At 32.4% G+C, this 26,769-nt stretch overlaps 2 protein-coding genes across 2 annotated transcripts in view; one reads left to right on the forward strand and one right to left on the reverse strand.

Annotated features, from left to right (window-relative positions):
* Positions 1–432: 432 nt before the first annotated feature.
* LOC126771193 (uncharacterized) lies at positions 433–3,014 on the reverse strand. Its single transcript, XM_050490948.1, has 2 exons — positions 1,463–3,014; positions 433–488 (listed from the first exon to the last, which is right to left on the reverse strand). The coding sequence occupies exons 1-2, from the start codon at positions 3,012–3,014 to the stop codon at positions 433–435; spliced, it is 1,608 nt and encodes a 535-aa protein (XP_050346905.1).
* Positions 3,015–11,993: 8,979 nt separating this feature from the next.
* The window catches only part of LOC126771260 (ATP-binding cassette sub-family G member 1-like), a 55,843-nt gene continuing 41,067 nt past the window's right edge, over positions 11,994–26,769 (forward strand). Inside the window, exon 1 of the mRNA XM_050491049.1 lies at positions 11,994–12,108. The gene's annotated coding sequence lies outside the window, so the exon portion shown is untranslated. The remainder of the gene's footprint in view (positions 12,109–26,769) is intronic.

Here is a 26,769-nt window from a genome sequence, read left to right on the forward strand (position 1 = left end):
GCGGGTTGGTGGAATACACATGTGGCAGAATTTCAGTGAAATTATACACATGCAGGTTTCCTCACGATGTTTTTCTTCACCGTAAAGCTCGAGATGAATTATAATTACAAATTAAGCACATGAAAATTCATTGGTGCGTAACCCACGATCATCGGTTAAGGTTCACGCGTTTTTACCACTGGGCCATCTCGGCCTAGTTTTTTACTAATAACGTAAAATTGTTAACTAATAGCGTGCTTACAATATAATAGCTCTATTATAGATAAATATACAATAAAAAATGTCGAACGTACATATAAGTTACAACTTACAAAGTATCTTATTAAAACATGAGTTATCATTTGGATAGAAACATGCAAGTATATGTGATGAGAGATTATATCAAGTTTACTCGTTAACATAAGGCTAAGGTCACGAATTCATAAATAATGTCTAGATTATATCACAAGCAATTACCTTGTTCACCTCTGTCAGGTGACATAAAGCAGCTGAGAAAAAAAAAGCGACAATTTTAGCAAACTACATTAAAGTTATAATCTCATATAATATGTTTTATCTATTTTATACGTGACATTTGTAGAATATTTTGCACTCAAATAGCGTAGATACAAGCCAGAAAAAGAAAAAAAAATACAATAAAGTTATAATTTTTTTATAACGAGTAGGCAAACGATACGAGCAGTTCACCACAAAGTTGGTATTAAGTAAATTCTATAATATTTTTTTTATTTAATGTCACGACAATGATTTTTTTTGTCCTTGCGGCATGTCCAACCCGCCGTATCTTAAGCTATCTTACATATATAATTCTATGTTCTAGGTTTTATTATTACGTTACATATTGACAAACAGACATTATACTGCATATTGCTTTGGCCACTGTAAACGTGGGATCTGATAAAGCACTTTGCATAATTCCGATATTTAATCGACATAGCTGAAATCTATTTATCAATGCTTCTCTAGGATCTCTATATTTATTACATTCTAATAAAACATGATAGACAATGTTTGTGGTACGTCTTTTTTTAATCTGATGTCTTTATGGTAATACTTTCTTTTTTAAATAATTATTCTTCGTACCGGTTGCCTTGGAGGCAATAATTTATTTGTTATATTTATTAAAAACAATATATAATATTACACAAGCTGACTTATTCTTTAAGTGTTAATTTTATTGATGTGTACCAAAAGTTATAATATTTTGTGTTTTTGTATTATATATTTTAAATTTGATTGCTAGGGGGAATATTGGAAAAAAATATATGTAAAAATACAAATGTTTTAAAACCACAACAAGACGTTCGTTCGTTCATGGAAACATACTTAAGATTAAAACTTTATAAAATAGATTATTTTGTTCGATTATTATTAACCCATTTGGTAAGTATTTCTACAATGAATATTACCACTGATATAGAATATCCACAAATTAGAATGTACCACGGTAGAGTAATATTACCCTTTTTGACGTTTTCATTAAAGTTGTACCTTACATTGTTCTTCCGGTACAACAATCGTAGATAATTTTCTATTAATCCATTCTCGCTTAAACGCAGGGTATGTATACGCAATTTTTCAAGCAAAGGAAACCCCTTGTAAACATAAATCGCTAAATTAATTTTATTAAGTGGGCGATTAAACGTATAGATCGTTGGATTCCCTTTCTCATTATAGAAACTGCGCTCATGGTACGTATATATTGTATTCAGAGTAACTGTATAAATATCATCGTATTGGCCAACAGTACTAATACTTTGCAACAATCTATCGCAGTCTTTGTTTTCATTTTTCTCGAACGTACTACTACTGTCTACTGACAACATAAAATCCCTCATTAATATACTTATGCAAGGTTTAAGGTTATATTTTATAATATCCATCTCGTCAGATATTTGGTAGTTCATACACGGATTCGTCACTAAGCTTACTAAGCTAGATTGGTAATATGAATTGACGAGATAAGCGAACCAAACCCACGCGATGAATAGGTACTTTGTGAAACAGCTCCCCTTAATTCTATAACTAACGAGAAACATAGAGGCTAATATCTTCAGGAATACCTCGCCTATATCTCTTGGGCGAATTACGATGATAAAAAATAAGAAGTAAAAAATTAAAGAAAAAAGCAGTGTGATCCATACTATTGTACTAAACTCCAAGTAAAGATTCTTCCAAGAGGACACAGCTGTGGCTTTTTTGACAACGTACCGAATGTCCTCAGCGGAACTTAAATGTTCGTCTATATAATCGAAAACCTCAATCCTCGGATGTGTCAGTAGCATCCCACCTATTATTACGTCGGACGATCCATTCTGTAAGGACTTTAAAGGACCGATTGCTGACATATTTTTATCAAACACTGTAAACATTTCACCGTCGACGAAACTATAGATAAAATTAATATGAAAATGTTCTAAAACACTTAATAGGTTAAGTATATATTGCTCGACTCCTAACGAATATACGGAATTATTGTTTTTCGTCGGGTTTATGCTATATGGAGGCCAGTGTACGCATTTAACTCTAAGAGTGCAATTTCTAAGACCCGTCACTAATTTGTAAGGGTACAATTTTTTATGACGTAATTCTGAGCATTTCCCGTATTCAATTATTCGTTCGTAACGATGACCGCACGCGTATTTATCGAATGGGTCGTAACTATATAGTAACGAATTAGATTCACTCATCACAACTACGTTTATAATATGAAACTTTAACAAAACATCAAAGATAAATTTGAGGTCTTCCTTTAGTATATTTCTGATGAGGATTAAATACTGAGTTTGCGGGTTCCATGAGGGTTCTCTCACGAGATTAGCGAAGGTTTCATTGAAGTCATAAGTGTTCCCGGCTGTTATGAGGTAGCTCTCATTCGGCACGGATAGTTTTGTTTTAGTTGTTCTCAATATAACTGATATAACATTGATCGAGTTTATAGTTTTAATAACTTCTTGGTTATCACTGTTTGTGTCTATATAATATGTCAGTTCTTTGTATCGATAAAAATACATTTTAATAATATCACTTATGCATATTTCCAACATTTCATTTCGGCTTGGTATTTCCGCATAAATTTTGCTTTCATTGAAAGGAATTATGCATAAGAGTAGCGTGACACACACTGCCAACATTCTTAACAGTTAACATTTGTTTGACGTGTCGGTCGACCGCGCGTCACACATTGTTGGCTGTTGACAATAAAACTGTCAATTAGTTAATTTTAATAGTCGCAAAGAGAAAGGCTATACATCATTTACCCTTTGAGGAATAACATTTTTAAATTTTATAATTGATTAAATTGTCAGTAACCATTTACTTACAATGTTGAGTTTTCGTCAAAGAGCGGCAAGATATGATATACATATTCAATTAAAATATAAAAAAGTTCTGACCTCAGTACCTCAATTTTAGATGATGATGATGATATATCCGTTATACATGATATATTATGCCCTTTTGCCCGATTTCAGTGGCGGCGATCAGAACGGAGAATAAGCAATTCTGCAGGAGATAATATAGTGCCTCAATGTGTGTAAGCACAAGTGCATTTTGTACGTATGCCGTATGTGTGCATATTGTTGTTTTTCTTGAATCTCATAATCCAATGGGACGGCAATCCGTCACGCCGAAGGAGGCCTCAGCCACCAAAAAACTTGTGTCGCCCCGTAACCTTAATATTACTCGTGAGAAGCCCGGACAGTGAAAATTGCTATAATATTTTCAATTATTTCTGACAACTAATTTATGTAACGAGGGGGAATGATAACAGTTCAAGGGGTCCGGCTCGAAACGCGTCTTTAGCACTGGTAGGCGAATCATATATTCTTAAGCTATTTACGATTACTATGATAAATTTAAACTATGAGAAACGGGCAGTCAACGATTTATTTTACATAGTCGTAGAATGCTACCTAGCTCTTTAATAAATGTTTTATCACTTAATCTTACTTGTCATTTTGTTTCTAATGCAATAAAAATTGCTTTCTGTAATTAATCAGTGTACAATTAGCATTTGACAGTAATTGTTATTAATTTGTCAGACTTGTAATGTTTGTAGTCCATTCCAATGGCAGGAGGTGAAACGATAAATAAACACAACATTTAGCTTGGATTGACATGTCACGACATTCGAGTTTAAATACAGAAAAATACTGAATCATTGGTTCGATGAATGAATTATTATTATGATATCATGAATGATCTAATAATGAGTAATCAGGCCCGGACGTAATAAAATCAGACATTCGAAGTGGTTGATTTAAATACTAAATACAGATGGAGCTATGCGTCTTTCACATTGCGCTAACGAAAATCCAATGTTTTAACGTTGAAAGGGACAATTCGATCATTGGTTAACTGAAAATTAATTCGAGTATCTTTCCATGCCGAGCGATTTGATGCGATTATTATATTAAAACATTTTAAGTACTAAACATTTATATTGTGTATCAGTAATGTTGCTGGTTGTATAATTTAAATAAAGTGTTATAAAAAGGAAAACATGTACTCTAATTACTAATTACAATGGTGGGTATGGTAGCTAAGTACAGCAAATGCATAAAAATCATGAAGTTACATATTAAAGGATCACATATTACAGACATTTGTCGTTTTATTTATCACTGTGGTTATTTTCTAATCATTGTACGGATACCGTACAACGATACAAATACACCTTATATTAAGTATCGTATAATTCATAATATAAATTGGATGAAGGACATAGGTACAGGAGGATACGTATGTAAGAGTGAAAAAATAAAATAAACATAATATTAAAAACAATCTTCCATAAATTATTATTTCTTACTTTAAAAACGACTATGATGCTCAAATATAAATAAAGTTTCTAAATGCTCAACTATAATTATTATATAAAATACTCATATTCAGAGTCAAAGTCAAAATCTGTATTCAAAATAAACTGCTTGTAAAATCTGCCGTTGTTATATATTGTGGATATATATATAGCGGAAATTTTATAAAATATTATTAATAATATGTAATTGAGGAAATTGAACAAACTAAAGTTACCTCTTTATACTGAAAGTAATAAAATAAATAACATTTAAATATTTTAAAATATTTATTCGAATGTCGATACTTTTTTTTACAATGTTGTCCCTACTTACAATTCGAGCGTTGCCTTTACACAAAACTATAAGTCGATATTTACATTTTCCACACGTTTCCAACTATAGCGTCATACTTATTGTTCGCTGCGGGTCAGAGGCCGTTTGAATTAATTAGATTCAGAAAAGCATTCAGTTTACACTCTTTCTACCTTCGGAGCCTAAATGTCCTAAAATCGCAAAGTAAGAATATATTTATTAATGGAGATAGATAAATAAACTTGAAAAATACACTTCGCTAAACCAAAATAAATGCATGCAAAATAAACTGGCTTGTTAGTATTTGTAAATTTAAACTTCTTAATTGGTCTTGATAATGAGACCCCGGGTTATAAAAAATATCGCAGTTAGCCGGTGTTGGAAAGATACATTGCTACACTCCCGTGCTTCAGAAATGCGTCTAAAGCCACTGGTCTTGCACCCGATCTCATTCCGTTCGAGCAGATTGCAGTTCGGACTGTAAGAGTAAAGAAAGTGCAACTGTTGTACACTACGAGTTGTTAAAACATGACAGTTTTGATTTATGGAATTTCTCACGTGGCGCAGTTAATCTGTCTAACATAGAAAATGTTTTTTTTTTTATTTGTGATCGACAATGTATGTACGGTAAGAATAATGTTTGTTTTCTTACAAAATAATTTACAATGATTTGATGTTAGCTGAGGATATAATATTACGTATTGACGGAACATGCTATGTTTTTTTTTAAACTACAACACTTTCACTTCTATGCACTAACTATTGCTTTTAACTTTACATGTCTTAGCTAACGAAGAAATTTAATAGATAGAATAATTTACAATTAAATTATAACGTCTTACATCGATGCGCTGCGAGTCTTTAATTAGGTGTATTGGCTTACTTAACTTGCACCCGTCAACACGTATTATCGATGTTTGGAAGTAGGATAATTATTAACCGTTAAGGTTACCGTCGCTGACTGGGTCGCACATTCCCGTAAAGCCGTACCAGTAAAATTTGACAACAATATTAAGATTTGTAACAATAATAGGATTTAATTTTATATTTCTGTAATATAGTCCCAATTAAAATCGTATTTATTAAATCTATTAAAGAACAATGTTTCCGAATGAAGCTTTAAATTTTCTTTTGGAGCACTAACTGAAGCAGATATTGTAAAAACTATTACCTACGTTTTATATAATGTTTTTATTAATAGTTAATACATTCGTTTGTTTTCATGTTTAACAATTGTTTGATATCGGTTTCATTTCTTGATGGAGGTAAATGAAACTTAAAATTAAAGTTAACATTTCTGCAAAGAAATTTTATGCTTAATATAAAAAAAAAACTTGAAAATATGAAAATATCCATTGGTAACGGAATGTTCTTCTGGGTGTTTCGTATCAAAATACGTTAGATTCAAAGCTCTAGTAGGATTCTCGAGGAGTAGTGCAGGTATACTCGACACCGCAGTATACACGGTTAGGAAAGTTAGATAGTGCACATTGATACGGAATAATATAGATTATTAAAGGTGTTAATGGATGTTTTTACAGTTTATAAAAGAAAAACTTACCCTCCAACTAAGTGTAAAGCTCAAGTTAGGAGTGGGGACGACAATAGCCCAATGGGTCGAGATCGAATCTGCGACTTTTTTTACAATTTACATCGCTGTTTTACCATTGCGCTGTTGACGCTTGAATATAAATATCTTAAATGTCAAACATGTTGGAATAATACATTGGAGCAAGTTTAAGACATAGAATGTGTTACTAAAAAAAGCTTTTTGCAATGTTGGACTTTTCGGATCTCGAAAATTCTTTCAGGATGTCTTTATCGAAGTTTGAGTAATGCTGTGGCTTCACATTATAGTTACAACAATATTATGTTCACCCCCAACAGTATTATATATTGTAATAGAACATTGATGTATATTATATATACATGAGAAGCAAAGATAACCTTACAAAACCAGGATGCTGTCTCCGAAATATCAATCCATTTGCGAGGTTTTCGTTTAATAATTAAAAAAAAATCCTGCACATATTTTTAGCTTTACAAATTGCTAATTTTAAATGTCATGTTAGAAAATATTAATCGATTTTACCTAATAAATAATGATGTTCTACGTATATATTTTAAATAACTTTGCGTGCTTGTTTCTAACGATTTTGTTAGTGTGTCTAAGATATTTGAATGTGTGTGGATAAGGAGATGATATTCTTCATATTATCTCCATTATTGTAAATACATCAACCCCTTTTGTCAGTAAGCAGAACACTAAATGCAAATACAGAGCGTATTTGCATTTAGTGTTCCTTTTAGAATGACAAAACGGCTTTCAATCTTAAGCTGACACGCACCGTTGGAAAGGCCTCGGTGCGGTGCATGACTGTTCGTGGTCATCGGCCGTGCGTGAGTAACCCGCAGAATCACGCACCGGGGAAGACACCTTAAGATGTTCAAATAAAATTAACGTCAACAAACAGTTCCTGTGGAGCGTAGCAGAACACACACACACATAAATTTAAAGCCTACTCTATGGAGCTCTGTACAACCACAAGAAATCTCTGTACAATTACTGACCCTAAGCACAAGCACGAGAGCATCCGTACGAGGTGGTGACGCATTTCTCGAGACTTTTATTTCATGTAAGGAAATACGGGCAAATACCTGAACAAGATGGCCTTGTAACAACGTAAAATCTACTATCTTAGTAATTTGTGATTAAATTATTCAACTTTAAATGACATTTTATATGTTTTTATATTATTAACATAAGTAATATTTATGAAATAAATTCCTTCCATAAATCATTATTCAAAGAAAAATTGGCATAATGACATTAGCAAATGAATGTTATTTAACACTTTTTGCATTATCTACGCTTAATCTTTGCATTATCTACGCTAATATTATAAATGTAAAAGTAATTATGACTGTCTGTTTATAAAAATTTTCAAAACGCTCTGTAGACTTGAGAAAAGTTATAAAATATATGGTGTTTTTGAGAATTCCATCCATAATAGTAGTAAGTCGTAGTAGCAGGGGATGAGAAATGGTAGGTGTTGTCAAGATATAGGTCTCGGATGAAATTAAATAAATTAAGTATTCTTAATTTTTTAAAGATATAAATGTGATTCGTTTATTTTGTAAGTATCTAAGTAACACAGCGCGATTTTGCCTTTTAATGGTTCAAAAAGGGGCGAGGGGGTGTAACTTAGTAACTCAGTTTTTAACGATAAATAAATACTATTAACGAAGATACAATGAAGAGTTCTCTTAAAACATTTCTAAGTTGGAAATTCTAAAGAAACATTAAATACAAGTGATATGAACACGAGTGGTATTACCTAATATATTTAAATATGTAGATATCGTTTAGTTAAATACGAAATATAGGAGTGCCTAGTGGGTCCCGCCGAATACACCAAAAACTGGTAAATGTTGTTTTTTTTTAAATAAACATTTACAAGTTTTTATTTTTTCATTTTCATATATGTATATCTGAAACTTGAAGCCGAAATAAGAATAAAATAAATTTTATATTTCCTTTGTTGAATCTTCAGATTTCGTCGCCGGGATTAGGGGGGTTCTCAGTACTCTGGTAATCCCCCCTAGAGAATGGAGGCCTGTTAAGACGGAAAGGGTACCGCAGGTTTTTTAGTGGGTATTCCGATGTTCGGGGCGCACTCTGTGCCTTGGAAACTGGCGAGCCCTACAGAGCCCTCCACTGTTCCCGTGGGGGAAAAGCGTAATGTTTCAATATGAAAACATTATAGTACAGTGGGTTAAAGCAGATCACATGAAATAATACAGAGTCACGGACATGGAAAAGGTGCAACTTACGCCTTTGAAGTTTACTGGTGGTAGGGCTTTGTGCAAGCTCGTCTGGGTAGGTACCACCCACTCATCAGATATTCTACCGCAAAACAGCAATACTTGATATTGTTGTGTTCCGGTTTGAAGGGTGAGTGAGCCAGTGTAATTACAGGCACAAGGGACATAAAATCTTAGTTCCCAAGGTTGGTGGCGCATTGGATATGTAAGCGATGGTTGACATTTCTTACAATGCTAATGTCTAAGAGCGTTGGTGACCACTTACCATCAGGTGGCCCATATGCTCGTCCGCCTTCCTGTTCTATAAAAAAAAAAAAAATATATTCTAAAACAGTTAGCGATGCGGTTGTTCAAGATAAAAGTATTCAGACTAAAAATACAAGTTCCGTTAGATTATTTTGTTTTGTTTTTTTCGTTACACCACCACGAACTGCTACATAACATAACTTTAATTTTTATTTTTAAGAAACGATTGAATAAATTAAATTAACATTTTTTTTATTACATTTACGCAGTCTTTGCAATGGAACTCTTAATTATAATGCGTATATGTATATATAAATAGTTTTCTAGACGTCTAAGTGTGTGAGACATTTTATTGGTTTATTTTAATCTTCTTATAAAAATATTATTAGAACGTTTCTATACTAAAATCGAATCATAATAATAATAAATAAACGCCATAATTCATTTTATATTTCAATAATAACAGAATATATATTATGGATTGAATATATTAAAAATTAAAGAATTATAATTTATTACAAGTATAAATAGTCATTTAAGTCCAGAAGTTATTGGCCGTTGTAGTTGAAGTCATACGTCGCGTCTCTATTGGTGAAAGTTTTTGTTTATCACTGAATTTTGTTTGTATTAATTGGATTATTACGATCGGCGAAATGATTCCACTCTATTGAATCGGTTAATTTGCTTAGATATAACAGTCTTTATTGATGGTCACCAGGTTGGTTGCGGCGCTCCTCACCTTTAGGAAGCGTTATCTCCTTATTTTTTGCTATGTTCGTTAATGAAGTAACCAAAATTGTATTTTTAATAAAACATGTAAAGAAAGGATTTTGGATCGAATTACGGCTAGTAGTTAGTATTGTTTGTACAAGTATTTGCAAAACACAAATAGTCAAACAACAAAAACAAAAACAGGGCCGGGAGAACTGGCGCACCTGTGAGGAGGCCTATGTCCAGCAGTGGATTAATGTGGGCTGAATATGATGATGATGAAATAGTCAAACCCTCGCAGTCCAATAGGATGGCAATCGAACACGAACGATCAGAGACTAATGGATTTACGTGCTTTCTGAGGCATGAAAGTGTTTCACTGATAACACAAACAGCCCAAACGAAGCGAGTAAAAACTCAGAAATATTTTCTAAGGTTTAAAGAAGCGATCTTCATCACTGGACAATGTCGACTATTTATAAACATTTAGATGAAAATAATTATATATATTACACGACAGCAGACAGCATTTAATGAAGTTAAATAGAATGATTTTTATGAAGTGTTATTAAATCCTGCGAATAGAGCTGATGACGGAGTAAATTAAATAATTACATTAAATTGACTCGGACGACTAATAGAAGCTGTCACCTCATACGCTAACTCATTAGTTCCATGGCAGCTAAGTTAATTATTTTAAAAAAAACAATATAAAACAATTTTATATCTGACATAATGCATTATTACTTAGATTATTATGTTCCGGTTGGGTGGGTGAGCCAGTGTTACTACAGGCACGAAGGAAATAACATCTTAATTCCCGAGGTTGGGTGTGCATTCACGATGTAAGGGATAGATAATGTTTCTTACAGTGCCGATGTCTGGTGGACGGACGGTGGTGACAATTTATTATCAGATAGACCGTTTGCCCGTCAGCCTACTCCAGTTATAAAAGAATATTCTTAACAAGAGCGCAAACTTCATACTTAAATAAAATAAAAAAATGTTATTTATACAAAGTTGCATGTTGTTGTTTTTTACTATTGGGACTTAGATTTTGGAATCCGAAAGGTCTGCTTTATTTGCGTGTGCGCGCAAATAAACAATTACTATTAATGCGCAAATAAGTTGATGAACATGAGCAGGGACACTGAACCATACTAATAAGAGGTGTCGATGAGAAGCCTCAAAATAAGGCCAAGACTCACTTTCATAAACCTAATAATTTAATGTTAAAGCAAATAGCTTACTTATTAAGTAAAATTTTCTGTTTTTTTAAAAAACAACACCGACTTCATATAAAAATGTTTTCACCCTTATATGTGGTATTTTTCCTCGAATTTAAATGGAATCAAACTTTAAGCTTGCGTTAAATCATTTTATATATGTTTTCATATGAAATTATAAACAGTAGTCGTATCTATTGATATTATAAGCCTTTTTAAATAATTAATGCAAATTTATATCATTCAAAAAGTTGAATTACAGTTACCGCTTCATAATTTTGAAGTGAAAAATGAGACTACCAAAAAAACATTAGATATTCAAGTTTATAAAATAAAGATAATTCAGATATAAATATTTCATTAACATATACTACTAAGCCTACCGGTGCAGCATCAGTCGCCGCGCTAGTGGTCCTTGAGATTAGCCGCCGCGGACGAAACTCGGTCAGATGAACATCTCAAATGTCGTTTTAATTGTAACGATACGAATATCATAAATACAAATAAGTTATAATGTAGTTAAAGAGTTTAATTTTATGGTAAAAAAATAATAATCTATAAATATCCTAGCTATATCCACAACTGTTTCAACGTGGATACATACGAATGTGGTAGAATTTCATTCGACATATGCAGGTACTCTCTCACTCACTGTGTTTTCTTTCAACGCCTAGCAAGAGATGAATTATAAGCATCGATTAAGCGCATAACAATTCAGAAGTGCTTGCCCGAAGTTGAACCCGTAATCTTTATACACTATCAGGGAACAGTAAGATATAAAAATGATATCTTGTGGTGTTTGTAAATGAGTTTATAATACTGTACTGTAATATTTATACTACTGTAATAGTAAGTATTAACTATTAAGCAAGTGAGCTGCCGGGCTGGCTGTAAATCGTCAGTTGGAGTTCAAACTCTTGTGGATAACGACGTGTGTTCCGTGGGTGTATGTGATGAATATGTCCGATTGATCGTGTACGAAATAGGTAGGTTCATGTGATATTTTATTAATTTAACTAAAACATTAACCTAAGGATTGTCAAAAGCTGAATATATTTTTAAGCATGTAGTTTTTTTATGTGGGTAATTAAATATAACTTTAGATAGTACTAAATAGTACTTTCGTAAATTAGTTATAGTAAAAGGTTTCGGATATTTTTAAATTATAGGAATCGATGAATAATTTTATTTTGGTATGAATAATAATTTATAATTATAATAATTTCGCAATATTTTAATGTTTGAGATTTTTTTTTCAAGTTGTATTATAATATTTTAATACATTCACCGATTTAAAAATATTTCACATTTGTCCAAAACTTACTTCGACCAAAATATTTATAGTATATATTGAAAATATTAATAAATATTATTTAAGGCTTAAATGTATTAAAAAAAATGTTATAAAAAAATATGAAAAAGTATTAAAAAGTTTTAAATTTTCCTTCTGTAAGCAGAATATAAAAAAGAATATACATGTTTTTTATTTTAATTACTAATTAATATTGACGCTTCGTAGAAGTAATCGCGTAGCATAATATTTTATCATTTAACTTTCATCCCCTCATATATAATTATTTATGTATTTTAAATAATATTTACCTTTTTTGTTTAACCGTTAACATTTACCGAAAGCCATTTAGGCATACTAAACCTCAAGGGATGATATTTATAAAAATCTGCTATGCAAGCGTTAACTTTCTACTCGCTGGATTTCATACTATATATTACCATAAGTCGGTTGTCTAGATTTTATGGGTGAGTAATGAAGTGAGTTCTAACGGAATAGCTCCGCCGCAAACGATTTTATGGCCCGGTGATGATACATCAGTCTATATGTTAATTTTTTGGTTTACTACTAAAACATAAATATGAAAATAAAAACTCAGTTTAAAAATAAAATAGCTAAATGTTGTAATTAATAAGTAAACACATCATGCTAAAACGTAAATGACAAAATGAAAATTAATGATAAATTAAAACAAAACAAAATTTTTGTTAGGAATTTAAATAGAATATTGATAAAATAAATTATATGTTTTTAGTCGACTTTTTGTATTGATAAATATTATTGTATTGTTGTACATGTGGGCATTGGTAAACAATATGTAATTTTTTTTTAAATGACTTCCAGTGTTGCCAGCAAACTAACAAAATTTCAAAAAAAAAAAAAAATTAGAATCAAGTAGATTCTTAAAAGCATTTTGAAGTTGCTAAGCGGATTAAATTGAATTTAAAGCGCAACGTGGAAGAAGTTTGTAATTATATTATATAACTGCCAAATTAATCACAAGTAAATCTATTAGGATATGATCGACACTATATTGTATATATGCATTATTTTACCACAAATATGATTATAAATAGCGTTTATTTCACACTTCATTCATACCCCTGGACGGGCCATCAAAAAGTCATTGGGTTTTTCAGTCGAGATATTTTCAGTAGCCTGGAAAATGGTCTTAGGGCCAAATTTTACTAACAAATTGTCACTTTATCGTAATCAAATCGACGCGTGATCGTTGCCGTTTATCCTTTTTAAAGTTTTTTAATGTAATTATCGACTATTGGCATAAAAGCTAACAATTAAGTTTGGTTTTGACACAACGGTATATGTTAACATCATACCGGTTCGGTTCCTTTCCGAATAAATAGTCAAAGTTGAATTGGAATTGAATCGTAACGTAATCGCTATACATTAGTAGAATTGTTCCCTTGTGTTCTTACGTAAAGCCGTTCGTCTTCCGCCCGAATTTTTGCGCTCTTGACAGACTTCCATCGGATTATGAGAGTGAGAAAAAAAAAGAAAGTGCGCCTGTGTTAGCACACACACTTGTATACTATAATATGTCCTGTGCAGTTGGCTAGTTTTTTCGGGATTGGCCGCCGTGGCCGAATCATATGAGATAATAAAACAGCAACGCTTTATGATGAAAAGCACGATCCACTTCTCTTTGCGCTTACTCTACCCTTACGGGTCGAGTTTTTAAAGCAAATTAAAAAAAAATCACTTCTTAACATTTCTTTCACATAGTTTAATAAAAAGTTACAGATAGGTGACGCAATGAAGTAACCCATTTTTTAAAAAGATGTTTTTTATTATATATTTTTAAAAAGATGTTATTTATTGTAATTATTATTATTTAATTACGTTACGTTGTAGGTACAATATATATACTGTCTAAGATTTTTATCTGATTCATTTTAAGAGTTTTTATTTATTAATAGTGCTTGCATTGCATGTGGAAATAAAAACGCGCATTTAATTGTACTAGTTTTTGCACAGCAAAACGGAATTCGACCATAATTGATAATTTGAGGAGAACATACATGAATTACTGTTTCGAATATATTTTTCTATTATTTAAAACTTGTGCTCATTTAATGATACGACGTGCATTTGTAAATAACAGCTCACCAATAAAGAAAGTTGACAAACAAAGGAGCGAAGGGTATTGAACTGTTTTGTTTCTGGCTATTTAGATTTAGATACTTTTATATTTAAATACAATTTCAATGCTATTCCGTTTTGCGTCAGAAGCGTTTCACTCAAAGTGACACATAGAAACTTTGTCCACCTTGAAATTTTAATCGCACCTAAAGTTTTACTGAAAATATAAGAAGTATATTCTATTCTCTAAATCACATTTAATGGATTTTTTAGTTGATATAGTATTTAAAAATATAAAGATTTCAATAAGTAAATGATACGGAATATGATACCTGACGCAATTATTTATTGTTTTGTTAAAAATTCACTAATAACGGTGATAATTTTTACAACTTTAATAAAGATGATAATTATATAAAAGGTAGAGATTTAATTGTAAATTAAAAAGTGAACTTGAATGTGAATCATATATTTTTACATTATTTATAATAACTAAATAAAAGTTAAGTTGTGCTCCTTTGGGTTTGAACCCGTAATCATTATTTATGTTCTAACCACTGCGCTATACAATATCTCGACTCCTATAGAATAGAATACACATTTCACCTTCAAATGAAGGTGAAAAGTCTGAGTTTCCAAAGGGGGTTTCGATATTTTCAAGAGGGTCCTTTAAAGTATATTTTTTTAATATCAATTTCAATCAATTGTCATAAATAAAATAAAGGGTGGCTTTCTATCGGTTGTAGTAAATATTTTATCTAAAGTAGTAAGTGTTTTAGGAAATTTCTACTAATTTATAACATTTACGATATTATCCCGATACTGTTCTATACAACTTCGCCCGACTTAGTGGAATAAGAAAACGATTACACGGCATCGATTGTCGTTTCTATTCGATTGCGATAAAGTGACAATTTATTAGTAGAATTGGACCCCATGTCTCGTGTGAGCGTCAAGTCGCAGTAGTAACTGTTTCATTGAATATTGTATGATTATGGCGCTGGTCTTAAAATATATATGAAGGTAGTTGCTAGTTGTAACCAAAGGATAGCAGAGCTGCGTTAATATTAAATGAATATAAAAACGTATATATAAAAACAATTAATGGTTAGGAATCTGACCTTGATACTTGTCAATCTATTCTTGAAAATTATAGTTTTGCTATTTGATATAGAATGGATATAAATTATTTTTAATGTTATTTATCTATCTTACATCGCTTAACTTAAGATAACATGACGTATGTTTGTCGATCACATGGCTGTTCATGTCATATCTTTAGAACCACCGAAATTATCATAGAATACGTGTAACTATGGTCGCTATTTTGACCAATAATAATACCAATGAAAATTACAAACTCCAAGGGCTACACCAGTATTACCCGGCTTATATATAAATAGTATGTGACAAGTATTTATTATATATATATATATATATATATATATATATATATATATATATATGTCAGAGATAATAAATTTAAGCGGGTATACGACGTCACTTATTAGAATGGCCGCACCACACAACGTGATGTATGTCATGTAGGTTGGTCGGTTGTCAGACGTCAAGTGTGAAAATATAAGACGGGTGCCTATTTTATTATGTAGCCGACTGATGGAAATATAAAATATAAAGGAGTTGTCGAGCGACCCCCTTGGTCTCTTGGTCTCTTGGTCTCTTGCTCTCAGGACAGCGCCAGCGCCGGACGTGCGCACTGATTGATTTAATAAAATCAACATATTGGACGACAATGGCGGCCATTAAAATGGCAATCCATATGAATCCGCGACATATATATATGTATATTTTGATATATTTGATATATTTAAATTAAATATATAAAAACATAAAAAATCGGGAGCATTAATTTCAGCTTAGAATGGTTTGGAAAATGTTACCAGGATCTTCTCATTTTGTCTTTATATCGATTAATTTATTATCAGCGCTCTTTTGTTACAGATTTTTTTCTGCTTAGGTATTCCGAGCTGAGTTCTGAGTATTGTTACAGAATAGCTTTGGTGGGCGAAAAATAAACTCCACCTGTCACTAGCGAAGGTAATGAATGGAGAGTTGAATTTAAATTACCTTAACGTATATTAATTTCTTACCTCAAGGTCCAAGTGTCTGCAACACAATATACAAAATATAGAACCTACATTCCAGACCCATGGTAGCTTTTGCGTTTGTAATTGTTATTTAGCTTTGCGTGTTCATTATTGTAATATTTATTTATATCGTTAACATGAAATGATTGGCAAATAATGGGTGGTAGTTAGTGTAATATCGCTTTAGGATACAATTATTAAATTAATAATATTTTTTTTATCATGTTTTTAATAATGAATCACCTTGGCATTTGGCGCTGCTGCTCTCCTATGCCGATATGCCTTTCTGCAAAATATATTTATTTTATTAACGAAACTGTATTTTTCTTCATATTTATTTATTGGGTCTCTTTAATTATAAATACTTTCAATAGCCATCAATATCTACGTTTTACGTTTGCCGGCCCCGTTTTTCAAGATTGCTTTATACCGAGTTTCATCAAATTCGGTTCAGTTAAGCCATGAAAGCATGAAAGACAGTCAAACATGTCACAAGTCATTATAAATGCAAAAGTAAGTCTGTCTATCTTCCCAGTTGTGCCAAATCCATAATTTGTGTCTTGAATGACGAACTACCGTTTCCTTTCAGTTTTATTGTGAAATGCACAGGAAAAAATTATAAGCAACAAAAATCAAATCAAAATCAAATCAACTCGACAAGTTACTGATTAATAGTATCTTAAGGTGCGTGTTCACTGTTTGCGTAGCAAATGTGCTTCGCGTGTCTGCAACAATATCTAAATAAAAACATTCTTAATCCGTTTTGGCAAATTACTAATAATTAGTGACTTGATATATGTATAGCTTGCATTTCGTTTTTTTTAAAGCTGAATTTACGGTATGTATTAACTGCAAATTGCCTACACAGAAATTCGGACACATAACATAATAATATATACATTTGATAAAAAACTGTATTTTCAGAGTAATTTAAGGTAATTTGTTCGCGCAATCGCGCAAATGTGCTCCGCGAATATGCAATTAAATTTCTACTAGACTAGACGGTATCTAAAAATCCTATGTTCCGGTTTGTGTTCGCACAAAAACCGCTTACACACGGAGTTCGCACGCTGAACGTGCTATGTTGCATTCTTAAAGAACACGAACTGAAGTCTATGTTCTCAAATATAGTGAATACGCGCGCTTAGATCTCTTAAACTTGTGACAGGAAGCAGGGAGAAGCGCGAGCTATTCAATTTACTCTCTCCAATATAAATGAGGTTAATCTTTAGCGTTTAAGGACTATATATAGAGAGGTTTTGTTTACATATTATCTTGATATAAATAAAATGTTATTTACGAAGACAGTGAATATCTTAAGTCTGATAAGGATTGATTTGTGAAAAACAAGGGATTGTGTTTTAAAATTAAAGTCAAAAATCTTTATTTAATGTAGAAGTGTTACACTTGCTTATTGATTGTCATAAATCTACCACCGGTTCGGAAATAAACACCTCAGACCTGAGAAGAACCGGTGAAAGAAACTCGGCGGTTTTTTTTAAAATAAAATATTAATATTAAATAATAAGACAATTAGTTGAAGCCTGCATATATCCCACTACTGGGAAAAGGTCTGTTAAGTATGTTGAGTTGGTCGATATACACTCGCGTTTGAATTTCATCCAACACATGCAGTGTTTTCCACTCTATTATACACAAATTGAGACAAGCGGAAATCTCCCAGTGGGGATTGCTTAGGTTTGAACCCGAGTTAAATATTTGAAAAGAAAGGGATTTTATTTATTTTATTTTTTTTAGTAAAACTAATAATTCTTAAAACTCTTCGTCATGCTATTAGTTTTTATATTTTCTAATTACGACTTGAACTCTCCTGTAGAATGACCTAAAACTGATTAATTCTCACTGTCGAAAACTTACATAAGAAATGTTCTTGTATCTATCCTAATATTATAAATGCGAAAGTAACTGTTGCGCTTTCATGACTAAATTACTAAACTGATTTTAATAAAATATTTGTGATAAAATTTGGTATGCGAGCTTACTTATACTGACTTTTAGTTTGTTTGTAGTGCTACATTGAATAATACAAGTAATGACTAATATATACCGTTTAATAAACAACAGTGATAATAACGGATAAATTAAATAAAACATTTTCACTCACAATAACTCACAATATTATCAATATTACATGTTGTTAATATTCACGTACATATTATGTAAAGTATGATTTCTTAGCAAGAGCGAGAGAACAGTGACAGGAGCAGGACAAATGGTTTTGTTTAGCTACCTCGTATACCTCGGGTATTAAGGTAAAAGTGTCAACATGAAATGTTCCGTTATAATTTACTAGTAAAGTAATGCGCGTGCGTTGACTGCGTAATGATTAATCCATTGTATATATATACTACAAACACTACTACAGGCTACTATACTAACACAAACGCTTCGAAAGGGTATTCGTCAAACTTCGCTAAGCTATAAACTAATATTATATTACTACTAGTTTCCTTTTGTGGCTCAGCTCACTCGTGGTCGCGGTTTAGGTACCCTTTGTCCTTTTCTGTACAACGTGTATGCGAAATTTAATGATGATCGGAGTAATAAAGACGTGAAAACTTGAAAAACAAATTCACTTTCGCATTTACTATAATAGTTAGTATTGTTATTTTACGAGCAATCTATGTTGACCGGTAAGAAGTTAGTCACGAGTGGCTGCGCATAATTTTCAAAAACAATAGCGGGTACTTATTTATGTAACATAAGACTATAGATGCGAATACGCATGCGCGGTTACGATCAGGTAAATAGTCGATTATCGTTATTTTATAATGTTTACGAAAGCGAAAGTATCGGAAAACCTCACACAGATGGCGAGTATTGTAATATATTTATTAAGTCCCATGTATTTCCTACTTACGTTCTCGCGAAAAAATTTTAATTACCCCGAAACTATTAAAAACACCGTTTACATCGGATAAAATCGTTTTGTGATATTTGTTATCATCGTTTTGCCAAATTGCAGCTTAAGTCAATGTATGGTTAAATTGAATTAATTAAACTACAAATGTGTGTGATTGAAAATTGTTAATTTTTTGAAATTCAAAAAATGGATACTTTGACGGTGTGAAAGAACACTTGCAAAGGAAGCAACAGAGGTTATTAACAGAAAGAGATGAATGTAAGCGTATCAATAGTGCAACAATAATAATTTGCAAGAGCACGGAACAGATGCACAGACTTCATTTAAGATAAGTATAACCGGTGATGCGTCGATAGTACTGTTTATCAATGGTTGAACACCACAATAACAATACATGTAAATCAAAATTGGAACTCCGAGGTTTTGTCATGTCCTCGTTTCGTTGGCGATAGCGACACATATCCTATTGCCCTTTCAATGACTATATCCATTACTTCCTTTACAATCTTTATATATTGATACCGTGCAGCCGTATGAACTTTATATTGGAGTTTTTAAATAAAAAGTAACAGTCTATCTCTGTTATCGGTTCTATCCTTGTGTGAATTAGTAGACTAAGTATTTTTGATTCGATTTCCTGTTAGATTTTTTTATATAATATAGGTAGGCGGACGACTATATAGACCACCTGATGGTAAGTGGTCACCAACGCCCATAGACATTGGCATTGTAAGAAATGTTAACCATCGCTTACATCGCCAATGCGCCACCAACCTTGGGAACTAAGATGTTATGTCCTTTGTGCCTGTAATTACACTGGCTCACTCACCCTTCAAACCAGAACACAACAATACCAAGTACTAATGTTTTGCGGTAGAATATCTGATGAGTAGGTGGCATCTACCCAGACGAGTAAAAAGGAAAGAGTGTAGTCTGTAGTTGATGATGATGAAAATTTGCTACATACATATATACGAATACTTGTATACTTTTATATATTGAAAAGCTTAAAATATAATTTTGATAAAAATCAATAATGCTATACCAATAATTTGAGCTACACATCGCCAATGCGCCATCAACTGTAACTAAGATTCCTTGTGCCTGTAGTAAAACTAGCTTACTCACCCTTCAAACCGAAACACATCAATACTAAATATTGCTGTTTGGCGGTAGAATATATGGTAAGTGGGTAATACCTGCCCATACAAGCTTGTCCTACCTCAAGATAAAACTCAGTGGCGCTTGATCGGATTCCAACTCGCGATTTTCGGTTGTGGTCCAAGTGTATCTGTTTTCACTGGGCATTGTTAGTTCTTCAATACGTATGTAAAATTTTATAATTATAATTAATCGTGAACACAAACGGGAAACAATAATTAGTAATTTCTAATAGGTACAATAGCTTGCTCGGGGTCAAAAGTCTCGGTAGTATTTAATAATATGTACATATAAATGCAACGCACGGTTGGACTCACCTTACAGGTGTAATTGACTCACTTCGCACTAAACAGACCTTTGAACGTTCATAAAAATAACTTCTTTGGACACGATAACGATAAATGAAGTTAAATATGAATGGAACTTTGATATTTAATGATTGCGTCAAACTTTCTAACGCCAAAATGTTTGATTCCTATTGCGCACACCGTTGCATTTATCTAATTCCAATTTTGTTGGGGTTGGCGCAGCAGGTCGTCGTCATCCATTCTTTCCAAACAGGATGTACCTGCTCACTTTCATCTATTTAATGCATCTTTCACACAACGTCTTCATCAATTCCTTGGTTTTGGTTTCCTTTTCCTTTCGTGATCATATCCAACAATCTTCTAATCACGTGCCATTCATCTCTTTTCATTCCAACATATACTCAATCCTTCTCTTATCCATTCTTGTCACGCCACACCTCTTCCTAGTCATTCTCATTTCAGCTACATGTAGTCTTTCATTCATCTTTTTTATAGCCTAGGATTCATAAGAGAGCTTCGAGACATAAGTAACAAAAATTGTATCATTGAAAATAGTCCAAAATATTTATTCACTTCAGAATCATTACTTACTTATTGATTGTCAAAAATTCAGAAGAACCGGCGAAAGAATATCAGCGGATGGGTATTCAAGTTATTAACATAAAAGTATTAAAATGTTCACCCTGAAATACTTTGTATATATATATTTATTTTATAGGTGTTCATTAAATTACTAAGCCAGTTGCAAGATAATTGATTTGCTATTTGACCTGTATTATGATTTTACTTTGTGAAACCGTGAAGTAATAATATATTTTATGCGAAGAAATTACGAGTATAAATATGGAGTTCAAATAATTTCAAAGTATATATACATAATATACATGCATAGATATTACATATTAATATGTACAATTATGATATAATTTTCAAACAGGATACATGAAAATCATTGTATTTGATAAAATACATAGTTTTGTATTTAATACGACAGACGAAAAGTGTAACTATTGGAGTGGTCAGTTCTTCTCGGTAGACTACGTTACCAACAAGTAGCTTTTAATTCAATTTAAGTTATGAAATGATTCAAAAGTGCTTCTTAAGAGCATATTTGAAAGAATAAGTTGAATGAGTATGTTCTATATGGTAAATAAATATCGAGGATTTCATCGCCGTGTCGGCACTAGCTTCATAACGTGTTAGGCTGGTCAAAAATGCGAATATTTTTTTTTTGTTTATATATAGACATAGCTGTTATTTAGAACATAATGTCTTAATAGGAAAATAAGACAAACATACGTATTTTTAAAATTTTTAAACACATAATCTTTTAAATATGTCAATTACAGGATCACTACTGTGGAACCCCTGAATTAAGGCAAAAATTTGTATATAAAAAGTAAGAAACACATCTTTCAATGATGACTAATTTCCTCTAAGGTTACATACAAGTCCTAAAACAATTGCATAGAAGTAAGTAATGCAACAGCTTGTATATATCCCACTGCTGGGCAATTAAATCATTTCGGCTTCAGCTCCAATGCCAATTGGCGCTTGCTAGCTTGCCCTTTGGCGTGGGCCCCCTAGATGTTTATACGGATGTCAATATATTATTTTTTATATGTACCTACGAGTACCATTGTGTTTTTGAACGCGATATTCGTCATTAATAATTGTAAACACGACAATTCTGTTGACGTGATGTTTGCTTAGAAATAATATATACTAGTAAACTAAATTTTATATTTTAAAGTTTCTATTTTTTTGTTTAAATTATATGTTCACTATTTTTATTTTATTGCATAGGTAGGCAGACGAGCGTATGGGCCACCTGATGTGACAGTAAGTGGTCACCAACGTCCATAGACATTGGCATTATTAAAATAAAATTAACCATCCCTTATATCGCCAATGCGCCACCAACCTAGGAACTAAGATGTTATGTCTCTTGTGCCTGTAATTACACTGACTCACTCCTGTGATGTAGATGTATGTATATTATATACAGCGAAAAGCTGAGCAGTAGGTATATAAAATGACTAGCTAATCGTCCCGGCTTCGCACAGTTAAATAAGAAGAAAAATATAAACCCTGCTCTTAGTGAGCGTATACGTCGGAGAAGAGTAACCGTACCGTAACAGCCTGTGAATGTCCCACTGCTGGGCTAAAGGCCTCCTCTCCTCTTTTTGACGAGAAGGTTTGGAGCTTATTCCACCACGCTGCTCCAATGCGAGTTGGTAGAATACACATGTGGCAGAATTTCAGTGAAATTAGACACATGCAGGTTTCCTCACGATGTTTTCCTTCACCGTAAAGCACGAGATGAATTATAATCACAAATTAAGCACATGAAAATTCAGTGGTGCTTGCCCGGGTTTGAACCCACGATCATCGGTTAAGATTCACGCGTTCTTACCACTGGGCCATCTCGGCTTTCGGTATTCTCGGCTGGAGAAGAGTGACTGTGACAAATTTCAAGTCAATCGGGCGCTCTCAAGTCAATCTCGTGATGAGTAGTATTTCGCTTATATTTATATAAGCGAAATATATAAATAGATTTAAAAAAATACCTGGTCTACACTTCTCGTATTTCTTTATCATTGATAAAAAACACTGATTGCCAAACACTGAATCCCAAATGACAGTTCTAGAAGGTTAAGAAAAGTACATTGATACTAATAATGATAAAATGTTTACGTTTATTTAGAACCAGTTTTTGAAAACAACGGCCGATTTGAAGGACTAGTCACCAGATGTGTGGCTTTCATCGGCTTTCAGAAGCACAGAAGTGTACCGAACTCCCGATTCCGGCGCATTACTAAGAATACCTGTAGAGAAAACCACAGTGAGTACCTCACTGGAACGACCTTGGATTTAAACCCGGGACTCTGGCATTTGCGGTATCAACCACTAGACTAAGGCCGTTAAACATTGTATTCAATATAACGAATGTGCTCATCGACCAGATAAGATTGACCTGTCGCCCTTGATGTGTAATTGGTTAATATAATATGTATGTCAAGTTAGTATATTGAAACATTCTAATTTAGAGCGCCTTAGATGTCACCGTTTCTGAATCAAACAGGTTCAGAGGTAATATTACTAATGTTTTTTTCGATATAATTGCCACGTTAAAATTCTCAATTGAAGATTGCGTGATTAATTTGTATTTATAATTCACCTCGTACACAGCGGTGAAGGTAAACGTCGTGAGGAAACCTGAATGTGTTAAATGAATAATGCTTCATCCAATCCGTCCTGGAAAAGCTCCGACCCTTTTCCTTATAAACATTTTAATTGGTAATATGGCGTTGCTAACACCCACTCAATACTCATCACATACTCCACCGATAAACAGCACAGCAATACTTAGTGTTGTGTTCCGGTTTGAAGGGTGAGTGCATCAGTGCATCAGTGCATCAGTGCATCAGTGCATCAGTGCATCAGTGTGACTGCAGGCACAAGGGATATAACATTTCAGTTCCCAAGGTTGGTGGCGCATTGACGATGTAAGGGTTAAGATTTCTTATATTGTCAATGTCTATAAGCAATGGTCGTCACTTTATCAAGCGGCCCATTTGCCTACCTATGTTAAATAAAAAAAATAGCAACGGAGATTTTGTTTTTACCACGGTTTTTCGATTCACACAAAATTATGTCTTTTTTAAATTTTTGGTAAATCTGTGTATTTAAATATTATATATGGGCCAACTGATGAAAAGTGGTCACCAACGTCCATAAACATTGGCATTGTAAGAAATGTTAACTATCGTTTACATCACAATGCGCCACCAACCTTGGGAACTAAGATGTTATGTCCCTTGTGCCTGTAACTACACTGGCACACTCAAACTTCAAATCGGAACACAACAATACTAAGTACTGCTGTTTTGCGGTAGAATATTTAATGAGTGGATGGTACCTACCCAGACGAGCTTGCACAAAGCTTTACCACCAGTAAAACAAAGCTCTACCACCAGTAACTAAGTATAAATTTAACATAACATTGAGATAAATATATATGCAGTGACGAAACGAAATACCTACCTAACCTATAATCTTCCACTTTATTTATATTAATTAATACGAGTATGAATATTTTCAAATAATCTACTCGACAACCTGTTGAAATATGTCAAAATTATAAAAGTACTAAAAACTGACTATATGATCTTATCTCGATATCTATCATAAGAATTAATGTCATATTTATAAAAACTACTTCGCAAATAATTTAGAAAAAAATTTGATTACCATACTAGTATTTTATTACAAAAGGTTATACTGTGACATTTTGTATGGTAACCTTAAAATATAGTCATATGCTATTGCGATTTTTTTAGAACTTTTAAGCGCGTTCAACTAAACAAAAAAAATGTCGAACCGGTGCTAGTTTCTGGTTTGACTATCAATAAGCAAGTGTAATGCTTCAATGTTGAATAAAGTATTTTGATTTTGATTTGAAACAAATTCGTCAGCTTTATAATTTTAATATAGAATATATAAAATTAGCTGGTGGTAGAGTTTTGTGTAAGCTCGTCTGGGTAGGTACCACCCACTCATCAGATATTCTACCGCAAAACAGCAGTACTTGGTATTGTTGTGTTCCAGTTTAAAGGGTGAGTGAGCCAGTGTAATCACTGGCACAAGGGACATAACATCTTAGTTCCCAAGGTTGGTGGCGCATTGGCGATGTAAGCGATGGTTAACATTTCTTATAATGCCAATGTCTATGGGCGTTGGTGACCACTTACCATCAGGTGGCCTATATGCTCCGTGGTCCGTCCGCCTTCCTATTCTATAAAAAAAAAGTTAATATAATATAATAATATCATATTATATGATGTAATATTTCATCGTGTAAAATAATTTTATATTATTAGTTGTAGTAAATGGACTTTCATCTATGACATACTTTTAATATTTATCTGCTGTACGCCCACTGATTTATTTTTTTATCTATTTTGTCGCAAACGCTGTATTTATTGATGCTTACTTTAAAGTTTTAAACGTATTCATTTTTATACTACGAATAAAAAAACGATAAGCATGATATTCTTTATTAAAAAAGATTCTGACCAACATTTTAAATTGTTCATTTAACAGAATTAAATTGAATATAAAGGTAATACCGGTTCGAATTATAGATTCTACCGAAGAGAACCGGTAAGAATCTCAGTTGTTTTTTTTTCTCAAATGAAATACACAGTCAACTATGTATTTATGATTAGGAAATTAATGAATACAAACTCTTATTGTGTAATGAGCCCTACCAAGTGGTATAAATTTATTAATAGGTGAGGTTAAAAATATTTATAAGTATTATAACTTTTCTTTACTTCTCGTGTTTATACAATGGCCGTGTTTATTATATCAAAATTATCTTTATTATTGTGCTATACATAATATTTTTGTAAGCATATTTGGGAATAATCGTCCCCTGAATATTTCTTTCTTGAATTCTATTGAATAATATCTGCCCGTCCCGACTTCGTAAAATAAGGATCTTATACCGTATATTTTTTAATCAGATATAAACATTAGCTGAGAGCTATGCATAGTGCTATATCTTCTAATATTTCTTAAATTATTGGTTCGAATTGTAAAGTGTGAATTAGGCAAAATGTATTTATATGAAGTGTTTGAAATTGATACGTTATTTATAGTATTCAAACAGCGCACGCCATAGAACCTTTTAAGATGCACGATTTTTCCGACTTAGTTTAAAATACTATAGTCTGTGAATTATTTATATATACATATAAATAATATATATATGTCCATGTCCTTTTCAA

Source organism: Nymphalis io, chromosome 10, assembly GCF_905147045.1.
Source record: "Nymphalis io chromosome 10, ilAglIoxx1.1, whole genome shotgun sequence".
Classification (NCBI taxonomy): domain Eukaryota; kingdom Metazoa; phylum Arthropoda; class Insecta; order Lepidoptera; family Nymphalidae; genus Nymphalis; species Nymphalis io.